General features: G+C 39.7%; 1 protein-coding gene across 1 annotated transcript in view; it reads right to left on the bottom strand.

Annotated features, from left to right (window-relative positions):
- The window catches only part of ALK (ALK receptor tyrosine kinase), a 316,863-nt gene that overhangs the window by 48,033 nt on the left and 255,773 nt on the right, over positions 1-13,057 (bottom strand). The window contains exons 10-11 of the mRNA XM_034060986.1: positions 11,548-11,717; positions 666-760 (exon numbers count right to left, since the gene is read on the bottom strand). Coding sequence (XP_033916877.1) covers positions 666-760; positions 11,548-11,717 — 265 coding nt within the window. The remainder of the gene's footprint in view (positions 1-665; positions 761-11,547; positions 11,718-13,057) is intronic.

Raw genomic sequence — 13,057 nt, 5'->3', positions numbered from 1 at the left:
TTACAAATTAAGCAATTCACTGTGCATGAGATTATGAAAAATAAAGCCAGACACAAATGCTCAATAAAGATCTAAATGGGGTGAAATCTGGCAGTAGAGGTATAGACTGAACATATTCTAGAGGCCAGTCAATCACAAAGTCTGGATCAGAATCCAAATTTTTCCCAAGAGAGAGTGGAAATCCAGGTTTCCACTTCAGATTTAAATGTATGTCAGTTCAAATAAAATAACCGTGGTCTAATTTAACTGGAGAATTGTGCCCAGCATTACTGCAAAGTTAGTGTCAATCACAGGGTGCGTCTTTTCCTAGCCAGAGTCCAACTGCCATTCATTTTGATAACTGTCACACAGCAAACCAGGTCATGTGGAACACTGTAATTACAAATTGGCTCCTGCATCAGGCTGGGCAGATAGGTGATGCTACTGTCTCAGCTGGAACTTGACTCTTCCACACCATATGACTTACTGCCAAACTTGGAAGCCATTCATTGGTTAGCTCCACTAATAAGGTAAGCACAGTTATTTCTGAAACATACCTTTACAATTTCAAGACTCCTTTGAAGATAACACCACCAAATCCTTTCCCCACAGCTTCATCCCCTTTCCAAATTTCAATTACATGAGAAATAAAAGACAAGTCACTTGCAGATAAAAGGAAAACTTACTTGTTAAATAGCAGTCCAGACTAAGGGAGACATTGTCAAAAGCAATAACGGCATCAGACCCTTCTTCCCATGAAGCGATGATCTGAAACCAAAACCTGCACAGATTGGAAGAACAGGGATTAAATTCTGTTAAAGAGATGAAACTCAGAGCTCTTCACAATTAAAGCAGTTTTAGAATGCTGAAGAAAGGGTTTTCTTTTTTTATTAATATAAAAGTATTAAATTGACAGAGAAAGTATCCTCACCAGATCTCACAGATGATCCGAAGGAACCTGTACATGAATACATATAGACAGAAAGTAGATCCAACTATGTGTGTATGTGAGGACAGAAAATAAAGTCCCCTGGCTTCTGACACACACACAAAATCAGGCACCTGAGTGACTTTACTCTCTCAAATGATTTATACCCTAAAGTGTTAAGAAAAATAAGCAGCCTGGGGCTCCTGAAGTAATCTGGAGTTTCTAAAAGGAACTGGCAATCAAAGGCTGAAACCAATTTACAAAGTATTTGGTGTTGATCCACCCTCTAGGAAGCAAAGGATATCTAACAGTTCTGGCAGTCACAAAAGAGAGGAACTGACACTATGGGTAGTCCATAGGAAGAGCAGAACTCATTATCTCCTTGTAGAAGCTAAGCAGGTTTGCCTTACATCACTTCCACACTCTCAGCTGGCTTTTGCCAGGAAGTTCTGCCACTTGTACATTACCAGGAGAAAGATTACTGTAAATTCACCCTCAGTGATATTCCAAGTCAACAGGAAGAGCAAAAATAACCAACAACAAAATACTTCAAATATGATAGTATCCTGACCATGCATTAATGTAATGCACTCATGGATTTAGATTTCCTCGTAGCTTAGCAAGTTCATGCTCTCCTGATACATATCTGCCACATAAAATCATAATATTCTGCTTAGGAAGTAGAACAATTTCTAAAAGCAGCCAACCATGGCCCTGAAGTCAGATACAATGCTGAGAAGTTGCATCAAGACTATAAAAACATGAAACTATTACATGTTGTAGAACAAGCTGCAAGAGAATACAACATACTATTTAAAAGTCATTCTGTTTTATCTTGATGTTTTACACCAGGAGAAGTTAAGCCATTCATGGGTCTCTTTAATGCAGATCTATTGCTGATGGTTCCTGCTTTGTCTTCTAGATATAAGCATTCAGCCAGAAAGTGAATTCTTGCATGTGTTCCAGGTTAGAAAAGAAACTGATGGCAGAACAAGGTATTTTTGAGGAGCAGCCCTGTTTATTTAAATAGGCTGTAGAAATCCTGTCCCTTCACTGCAGCAAGCATCTAAACACAAGCAGATTTTTGTAATTCTCACAGACTCTGGTCCTTTATTCACAATGCTGGATCTAAAACACTTTCTGCTTCTGCAACTGGTATTCTTGCTAAGCTATAGATGGACACACAGTCAGAAAAGCTGCCCTCAAGCAAAAACTTCAACAGAAAACACTCCTGGCAACCCCTGGAAGGTGCAAAGAGTTTAGAACTGAACACAGTCACCTACAGCAGAGAAGTGTTGATGTACTTACTATGTTCCTCCTGCTTTATTTCTGGTAAAGCAAAACAATGATGCTTCAATATGGAAATTTCTTGCTCTCTGGAGATATACAGGGAGAAGATACTTGGGGAGATATTCCTAGAACTGACTTTTTATGTTCTAAAGATATGAGTAGCTGCTATGAAAAAGCAGGTGATTGACAAAACAAACAGTGAATATGGTGATGGAAGAATATCCCTAACATCAAAGGAAACTCCAAATAGCAAAACATTATTTTCCTTGCTAAATGATCTGTCTTTATCAACTCAAAAAGTGACAAGCTCCATCCCAACAAACCTGAAGATTAAAAAAGTCTATTGTTTGCCTTCTCAATTCATACAAAATGCATCTGCAGTCTGACACTGCCAGAAGCCTCACAGTTCTTACTTGGTGTATCTGAAACCCATTTTGGGTATGTCTAGGAGGAAAACTGGAAGGAATGTAAAATCCTTGGATGTTGAACTCATCTCCAATTACACTGGCTGTCCCTCTCGCCTCCTCCCCATTTGCTCCACAGCTGACATCCCATAACATTTCAACTGAAATTACAAGCCCTAGCATAAACATAAGCTCTTCAGTTCCAGACATGCTGTGTGAGTCTTAAACAGAAGCTGTTGGACAGTCAAAGTGGACTCTGATCTACTATAAGTTACTGTGCCAGCAGCAGAGACGAATCATATGTGAAACCGCTCCTGAACCACCAGCGGTCCCAGTTTAGTATGTTATGGAGAACCAGGACCTATGTAACTCTAAACTACAGGCCACAGCTCAGTAGAAGCTTCTCCCTCTCTGCTGTGTGCTACTGAAAGTTCCAGGTAGAGGTAAGATTCAGCTACACGACTTTCAGTTGGCTGTATCTGAAAATTAATGTCCTTCACACAGTGAATGTTGGTGCTACACTGAAGGGACCACTGGAACTGAGTCTCTAATGCATCTGATCTTCATCCTGTTTCCTGGGGATGCACACTAAATGCCACTTGGAGATGTGCACATTTTGGTGTGTATTTATGTCTGTGAAGTGCTAAAGGCTGGGAAATGAATTGCAAAGACATAAGCAGTTCCTTCAGATCAGCTTTTCCCTCCACTTCTGCAGACTCTTATCTCAGGTTGCATAAAAGAGACATACTTCTTCAAAGACTACTGTGCACCTTCTTTGTACCTTCAGGCAACTAAATACTTCTGAAAAGAGCTTCAGGCAATTTCCTTGGCAGAACCTAAGCTTCATGCCCCAAGGTGTTATCCTTTGATGCACTGTTCCTGTCATGCCTCTTCAGACAATAAAGGATTGTTCTTATGGGAATTACCAGCCCCCGAGAACAGACAGACATGCTACAAACCAGGATTTCTGTCACCAAAGGGAGTGCTATCTAACATGGCCATATAAGAACATAATAAATTGATTTTTACTTTTATTTCAGTTCAATCAAGTTAAAAGACAGCCTTGCTGATTTCACCTGCAGGAACACTGGGACCAGAACACTTGAAAAGTTGCCTGAAGTTCACCAGGGATGAAAAAAATGACAGAAATGCTTCCAAAATACAAACCCCAAAGGAATATTAAACACTGTGAGGACTATCAGTGCTGCCCTGGTTGCCTATTGATCTGATTTTTTTTCCTAACATGAATGCATTTTTAGTACAAACATTCTCTTGAGACCAGCACTTCTTCAACAAATAGTTCATCATTTTTCCCTTCTCCAGTTTAATGCCACTATTCATTTAGAAATATGTCTTTCAAATCCCACTGAAACCAGATCATCAGTTAGCCAACATTTTAATCATTAGCTTTGGTGGTTTTAGCTTAATGGGCTAATTAAGGGGAATTTAATCAAAACTGAAGATGGAAATGTCACACATCAGTGAGATAGAAAAGAGCCCCACAATCTCATTCCCTTGCCCCCCCCCCCCCCCCCCATTCCTTTTTTTTCTGCTTGATCCCTGAAATCAGTGAAACAACTCCCACTGACTTTGGTGGAAGGTGATAGTGAAACACCAGAAACACCTTACTGCAGTGATTTGGTGTAATGCTGGAGGTGACGGAGTCTCACATATATTTTTGCACAAATAGAAACATAGAATAGTTTGGGTTGGAAGAGACCTTAGTATCATTGAGTTCCACCCTCCTGCCACAGGCAGTGACACCTTCCACTAGACCAGGCTGCTCTAAGCCCTGTTCAACCTGGCCTTGAACACTGCCAGGGATGGAGCAGCCACAGCTTCTCTGGGCAACCTGTGCCAGTGTCTACCACTCTCACAGTGAAGAATTTCTGCCTTATATCTAACCTAAATCTCCCCTGTTTATGTTTGAACCTATTACCCCCCCTTGTTCTATCACTACAGTCCCAATAAAGAGTCCCTCTTGGCATCCTTGTAGGGCCCCTTCAGATACTGGAAGGCTGCTATGAGGTCTCCACCAAAGCAGGGTGTGCTAACTGCACATCTAGTACTTCAAATTGCCCCTGTTCAGCATAGATACTTGTCTACAGCACTTTGGAAACACATTCACTACGAACACAAATGTTCTGTAGATGATCCACATTAGTGGATGGCCATGGAAGAGTATTTCTGAAGGAAATTCTATAGAATCAGCAAACTTAGTGCTGGCAAGTCTGTCATGAATTTGTTGCTTAATAAATCTCAGCAACTTCCTTACATGGAATCCAAATCGTTATCAGGTAGGCCTGTGTTTGCAAGCTACATTTCTTCATAAGAATGAAAACACAGCAGTGAAAGGCTTTAATAGCTTGGCTAGTCAAAAAATCATTACTTGACTACTGGTGGGAATTCCTTCTTATCTGTTTCTTCTTTTGCCCTACTTGATCCCAGCAGCACAGCTAGAAAAAATTTCCTTAGATGTATGACAACTGGGAAGTACAAGTTGCATCCCACAGGGTTGAGTGTCAGATGACCTGTGAACACAACTCATACAAAGGCCTTTTTTGCTTTTTAAATCTGTTTGAGGCAGATGGGAAATGCTGTACCAGGTAGACACCTTCCTCCCCCCATTCCAATCTCTCCTGTGGAGAACATCAGCTCAGCTGTCTGAAGGATACAAGTTTTAGAGAAATTCAAAAACCACTCAAGGGTGATTACTGATCAAATCATTTCAGAGTCACAGATAAGTGGTATCAAAGGCATAACAAATATGCTTTTCTGGGTTTGTTTCTTTAAATTTCTTTGTGAAATTTAAATCCAGATGAACAGTTCCCTGAAAGGTAGGACCAAGCATATTCCAACTCAGTTACAGCTGACAGAAGTACGATACATCAAAGCTTCTGGGCTATAATCCTCCCCATTCCTCAGGATTGTTATATTTCAGACCAGTCAGTATTTGAGCTTCATCACATCTTCCTGGGTTTTCTGTTCAATTGGGTCTTTTTGCTTATTTATTTTTTTCTTGCTCCTAACAGAAGACTGGTTCTCCCCCCCCCCCCCCCCCCCCCCCCCCCATATATCTAGCCTTATTTATACAGGGAAATAATAGAGCTAAAAATATGAAAATACATCTACAGTTATGTTAGTATAGACTCCATGAGGACAAACTGGTTTACTTATGTCACCAATCCTTCAGTCTTCAATGAACAGAAATATTAGCTTTTAGGTGTATTATATCCTCCTCTAGAGGGAAATAGAAACCATTCCTGAAGACCTCAGCAAGCAATTTGTGTAAATTCTGCAGCTCCCTCCCTTCAGTAACAACTCTAAATCCCACCTCAATATTGTCTCTGGCTCGTACAGACAGTTCAGGTTTCCATTAACCACTCAGGCAGGTGTTTTCATGCCATTATTTTAGAAAGGCTTACATATATATTTTTTGTTTGTTTTATCATAAAGACAGAGATTATTAACCAAGATTGAATGTAATCTCCTCTGTAGTCAATCCCCCACGTAGTGACACAATCACAGCGTGCTTGTACGTACAGATCCCATCTCCTAACTTGTAATGTTTTGCCTCTGATGGAACTGATTTTTCTGTCTATCTAAGATAATTATGACTGAACCTGTTTGGGACTGAGGCAGTTAACCAAATGGAGAAGTTTCAGGTCACTAACCCTTATTTCATTCAGGTTCCCATTAACTTGTCTGCTACAAACGACACATTGTTAGCGTCACTTCACAAAGGAATACTTACTATTTGGGATAAAAGACATAGTTAGGTGGAATGAGATTATTTGTAGCAATATAAGCATGTTAACTAAATTCACAGTGACAGAATTGCTATGCTGTTACTTAATAGCTAGTTAATAAAGGATGAGATTCAAAGGTGTTTTAAAGGTGTTATTAAAAGCAACCATGCAGAATAGATACAAAACCTGTCACAGGTACTCTACACACACTGTCATCAAAGTACTCTGCACATACTGTCACCAAAACCCGTTTTTTCAGATGAACAGAACAGCCAACATCAGAATATTTCAGAAGGAGGACAGTGGCAGACATAGTTAATACTACACAGCAGAAGAGGAGTGATATTGGCATTAAAGTCTCACCTGCTTTTAACAAATGTGGGACCACATCAAGAGCAACACAGGCTAGGCTTGTAGGATGAGTATAAGAAGAAAGAATAAAGAGATCTGGGTGTAAATGTGACCACTTAATATATACCTGTGTATGGATACATACCTAGTTTGTATGGAGGATCCCTGTTCCTTCCAAGCAGAATGGGGAGAAAGGTTACAATAACAGGAGACAAACAAGCCTCTGCTTATAAAATGTTGCCAAGAACATTTAATTTCTTTTTCTTCCTTCATGGAAAACATGATGCCCAGAAACTTACTAGTTATTTCTTATTAGAAAGAAAATCTGAAAGGAGCTGTCAAGGAGAGACAGAGCAATGCAAGAAGAAATTACTAGACAAGAGGAGTTCTTAGCCACAACTGGTAGGAACACAGCAGAGTGGTACAATTATGAGACAACTACTTTTTACTGCTCTTTTTAGTGCAGCAATGAGCTAGGTGGTCCCCAGCTGCTTTGGCTGCCATTTAGATAGGAGCTGCTGTAGAAGCCAGAGAGAACAAAGGATCTCACTCCCAAGAACTGAAAGGGAATCCCACTTTGATAGGCAGATGAAGAGCTGATTAGTACCAGCAGTGTAGCTCATAAAGATCCAGCCTGACTGGAATAAGCTAAAAAAGCCAGATTAAAGAAAGGAAGTACAATCATCTGGACATGAATTTTGACTTGTTGCAAAAAAGTATTACCTTCTGGGATAACCTAAGTCCTTCTTCATCCATATCTATCCTTCCAGGATATAAGTCGCATTTTTCTCCTCCAATATGATAAATTCCACAGTTCATGTTCAGGAGCAGATCATCAGCAAGAAAATAATTCTGAAGCTCTCTGAGCACAACGGGACCAAAAGAAAACCTGTTTTTACTTTCTGGATGTGCTGCCCTGTTAAAAAGACGCAGGGCCCAAACTTGCACTCAGTGACAAGACAAATAGTGCTGCTATTTATGAGTGAAAATTTAGTTTCTAGGGACCTCGAGTAAATTCCTCTCATTCTTTCTTCCCCCATCTGGCCACTACTGCTTAAGACTGGCTACAGATTTAGACTTGGTAACGGCAAAAAAAATAACCTTAAGAAGGAAGCCTTTCTAACCAGCAGATACAGAAATACGTAAGCAACATAAATGTATAATATTCTCTCAGAAGACTGTACTGAGGTACAGTAACAGGTTGCTGTTAACTTGCCATCTTTACCATGTTCCTCTCACAGAAGTTTCAGTGAAATCTTTAAAGGAAAGGACAGGTTTAGTAGAGAGTACAGGTTTTAAAAGGCCAGAGATTGGCTGGGCTGGCTCATGCGGAGTCCACTTCCAGGCAACTCCAGCTAGGCTGTAGATGGACCCACAGAACATTTGGTCTACACACTGCTCCAGGTGGCTGGCCTCAGCTTCACCAAGAGAACAGTTAAATCAAGAGAACTGGGACCTGTGTCTTAAAGCATTAACTTTTCAGCATAGCTTCAGCCTATTAGAGCTAATTCTTCTCCACCTTTCACACTGCATAGCAAACAGTAGTTAGGCAGACTGGTGACAAGCATCAGCCTACCGTAAGCTCCAGAGACTCACTTTATTACACGTGCTTATATCTTATCTATGTGATATACGGTAACCATAGTGTTAAATTAACAGGATGTCTAATTATTAGCTACACAACTTCCTCATCTTCAATTACATCAGGATTCTGTTTGCTCTTGCTGTCACATCCCCATGACTATATAATTACTAAAATTTAAACTCACATTACTTACTACCTAAAAACATATGTATAAAAAAAGCAAGCCCAAACTACCAACTACAGCAGAGCTTTCAAGACTCCATTTCTTACTTGCATTTCTGTGAAGCTGGAAAAGAACAACCCTCAACAGGCTCATCACTTATAATTGGAAAACAAATAGGAATTTTTCATCAAGTACAACCATTTTACAATAATAGGGCTCTTTACACTACTCTCAACCCAAATATTTTAGCACTGCATTAATGTGTAAATTCCAGTAAGTAAGAAGACCAATTCTCTGTGCAGATTATCATCTGCCAAACAAAGCACAGCAAGGATTGTTAGCTCTTGCTGAGTGTGTTTAAGCGGCAAGTTAAAATACAGCACCTCTGGAGACTTTGCCTTTTGTCTCTGGTAGGCACAATCCAGCAGTTCAAGGAGCTCTTTCCCCAGAGTGGCTTCTTTAATTGTAGCTGCTTTGATGGCATATCCTTCACCAGCCTTTGCCCATCCTCGCCCACCCACAAAAGACAGAGCATTTGGAATTGGGTTACAGCTCTGGTAATCCACACACCACATGAGCTGACTCTCCAAACTATTTTGATAACACCTTCCAGAGAAAGGAAGGAGCTAGCTAACTTTGGAATGACGCATAAAGCCAGAACTTCAGCCTTTTTTAAGTCCACACAGACCTCATGCAGGATGAAATTGCAACTGGATTCTTTGCTATGGGTCAAATGGGAGAAGACAATCCTTTCCTCATTTTACTCTCAGAAATTAAGCATGTGTCCAGGGTTGCCCAGGCTACTGCAGTGCTAGACATCTAACATCCCTCAGCACCAATTTTGCTTCTTTGTCATACTTCTCCCTCCTTTCTGTTCCTGCCACTTCACCTGAAATGTTCTAGCTGTGGTTTTCTGCCAAAATATAATTTCCCCCCAACACCTCAAGGGATATAAAACATTTAACAAATATCTGTTTCTAGAGATAGAGCTGATCTAATTTCTTGGAAGTCTTCCTAATGATTCTTTGAAGTGCTATAAGCCAAACATGGAAATTATGGCTAAGCAGCTTCTGAACAAGCAAGGTTTTAAGCAGGTTTAAAGCATATTATCTTGTTATTAATAAAACTTTTCATTCAGCTTCCCAATCACAATGGAACATGCTTTAATTTTTGTGGAACTGGTGCACTGGTGTGCCTTATTCAAGAGCTTTGCTTCTGTAAGGTGATTTAAACATTCAGCTCCTCCTGTAGGAGTATCTGCAATATCATGCTTCTCCTAACACAGACCCTCACAGCTACTGACACAGGGACTGATTAGGAAAAGAAAGACACAGCAAGCTTTTAGCAGCACCAGCACTGTGTTCATATCAATTAAATACTTCTTATGGTTCAGCAAAACTGCCATTTATCCCCAAAGTTCATTCACTGCAGCCTCCCCAGCACCATTCCAGTGTACACCTCCATAGAGTTCCCTCTTAATTTATACATCAGTCCGTATTTCCTAAGAAGCAGGTTTTGAGATAGTGAAAAAGACACTGCAGCATTTCCAAGTCTCAGAGAAGATTTCTTCCTCCTCAGGAAAGACTGGTTTCAACTAAATTAATCTTAAAAAAAAAATAAACATTAAACAATGCAGGGTTTTTTTTGTGAATAAATAAGGAGAAAAACTTTGCAAAAGACACCAAGACTTAAAAGATTTTCTTGCTTATGTCTTAACCTCCAGCAAGCTCCCTTCCCTCAGTGAACCCAGCTGGCTTTCTCTGTAACTAACGGGAATTAAGGGTGGCAGTACCTCATACATATAGTCAGCACCATGTTATCAGTTGAATCTATGATTCCACACGAAACACTCCTAGCCTGACTCCTAAGATCAAAGTATTCTCTGCCTTACTGTGCAACCAGGGAGAATTTAAAGGAAAGCAGTAGTACAAATACAGAATAATTCAGGCACAAAACATTTCTCTGGCAACATCAGGGAAGAAATCACATGGCAGAAAGAAAATAATGGGAGAATATACCATTCTTCAAAGGAAACACAGCTGAAGGGAAAGAAGCAACCAGGTATTTTTACAAATGGTATTTCAACAGTGACTGCACAATAAGCCTAATGCTGGTATTTTTTAAATATTTGTTGTGTACATATTAATTATACATTCATAACTGAAGTATTGGCAGTGTCCTTGTTGTATCTGTAGCCTACATGCATCCCCAAGACCTGGAAGATAAAAGACATACTCATATAGTATTTGTTCAAGCTTCTTATGAGGCAAACTATCCCTTAATGAAATCCGTTATTTCTAGGGCACAAATTTCCAAAAAGACAAAGGTCACCAGTGGTGATGACACAGTTTGTAGATGGATCTTACAGCCTAAGGGCCAGGGCAGCAGGAGGTGAAGTATGTCTCTGTCTTCTCTATAAATCCCACAAGCCAGAACACACACAAAAAGTAAACCATGAACAAGAGTGTCCCCTTAAAGCTAACTCGTAAGACACAGCTAAAACAACACTCTAAATAAGCATACGCTACCAGATTAAGCATATGCTATCAGATAAGCCTTTTATGCTTAAAGCCAGAATACAGTCACAACTGAGAAAGCCCTTTATTAAGCTAAGCCTCCTGCTACAGCTAACACAAAGGTGATAAAATGCATCCTTGTCTGATTTTGCAGCAAGTTCTCCCATCCTTTTCATCTTCACATCTAGACTCACTGAACACTGAGGACTATGATACCCAGAAGAAAAATCAAATATGAAGCTCACATCCAATTCTAGCAAACCACATAAGAGGCTCAAACATGCTACATAAATCAGTACATGTGGAGACACAAAAATTCAAGCACTTTGTTGTACACTATCCATTGACTCAGTCTGCAAACCAAGACCACCACTCAGGAGTTCTAAAACTGGGTGCTTTGCTCTAACTTAAGTACTCGGTTATTCTCATTCCCCACCTCTAACAGAAGATACCTCCCAGGAACAAGGAGCTTCCTCTCCTGAGGGAACAGCTTCCAGGAATGATGTTGGCCATTTTCTTTGCCAGGTAGCTAGCAGTGAAAGGACTGATCACCATGAAGGAGAATGATGAAAAGACTCATACCTATCCAGTATATCTGGGAGAGGTAAGATCATCCACTGCCATATTCCGAAACCTTCGCTGTTATCTGAATGCCAGAACGTCCGGCTCTGTTCCTTTCCTGTCTTGTTCTCAACCAGCACCAGGGATATGTTTCCCAGCAAGACACCTTGGATGAGCCATGACATTCGTAACTAGAAGAAAGAGAACATACAAAATTAAACATCACATAAACATTATCCAAAAGTTAATAAAATTCCCAACTCTTCTTTCACTTCTTCTTTTTCTAATCACCAAAAAGTTGGTTCTCTCTCCCTTATCTCACGTAATCCTCTTCGAAAACTCCACAGATGTGGAAGCCTGTAATAATTAGTATATGCTATTTCATACTGGAACTACTGGCCTTTCTCTTTGGTAAAGTTGAGTCCAAAACATCTTTCACATACATGTCTGTAATTTTAAAAGGATAAGTTAATACTTCTATAACGTGCAGTATCACTCACACTCCCCTAAGATGCCACCTAAGAATTTCAAGTTAAGACTAACAATTTTTTCAGGAATAAACATTTATGTTCTGGCAGCAGCAAAACCACAAGGAATAATAGCTGCAATAAGCAGGCACTATTAATAATCACATCCTCATTCCCCAGATACTCTTTTCAAAAATCATCTTTTCCTTACCTCTTTCCAAGTTTCCACAGCCTTTCCAATTAAAGTTCAGTAATAATTAGCATTTTTTATCAATTAAAATACCTGAGGGAACTGGTTTCCCTAACATTTTTTTTTTACATTTAATGTAATTAAGTCCATTTCTATGCATTTATCCCTATATGTAAAATTATTTCATGTAGTTTTCTCATTTTATGACTTTCTCTCCCTCACTGTATGAAAATAAAACCAATCCTTTAGACATCAGGCTAGTGTCAGAATCTGTATTATATTAACATAGTCTTCTAATTGTCTTGGGAAGACAACCTAGCTCTTTGTTGATAATGAGCATAAGTAAATATACATATATATTACATGCAGGAACTGGGTCTCATCTCGATTAAACAGTAGAGGTGAGAATCCTGAAGGGACACGTTTGTTAAAAGTACATTAAAATTGACTTGTTTTGGATGTAGGAAAGCATTCAACCCAGTAGCTAGCATCCATGCATGATAAAAAGCAGCCCTCTGTTTTTTAACATTTTAAAGCAAATGCTTCAGTCAGGAGGCCAGGAACTGAATTTATATTTCACACAGGAATGCCTGGTAACAGTATCTACCTTCTTGCTTTGACAGCACAGACTACTCCCACCTATTTCTCTAGTTCTCTAGATTTTGTTTGTTGTTCCTGTCTCATGGTGTAAGTCTGTCCTGGCAGTCAAGACAGATTTAGGTGTCAAGAGGACAGAAGCATTGCTGTTATTCCTAGCTGATGCTTACAACATCCCGCATATCCACTGTAATAATTATCATTACTGACTGTAGGTAAAAAATGTAGTTCACCCCTCTGTTTCCAAATTTACAAAGACAGCAGTGACTTTGACTGC

This window comes from Melopsittacus undulatus, chromosome 3, assembly GCF_012275295.1.
Source record: "Melopsittacus undulatus isolate bMelUnd1 chromosome 3, bMelUnd1.mat.Z, whole genome shotgun sequence".
In the NCBI taxonomy this organism is placed as follows: domain Eukaryota; kingdom Metazoa; phylum Chordata; class Aves; order Psittaciformes; family Psittaculidae; genus Melopsittacus; species Melopsittacus undulatus.
The sequence above is the reverse complement of the archived record's forward strand: the minus strand, read 5'-3'. Positions and strand labels throughout refer to the sequence as shown.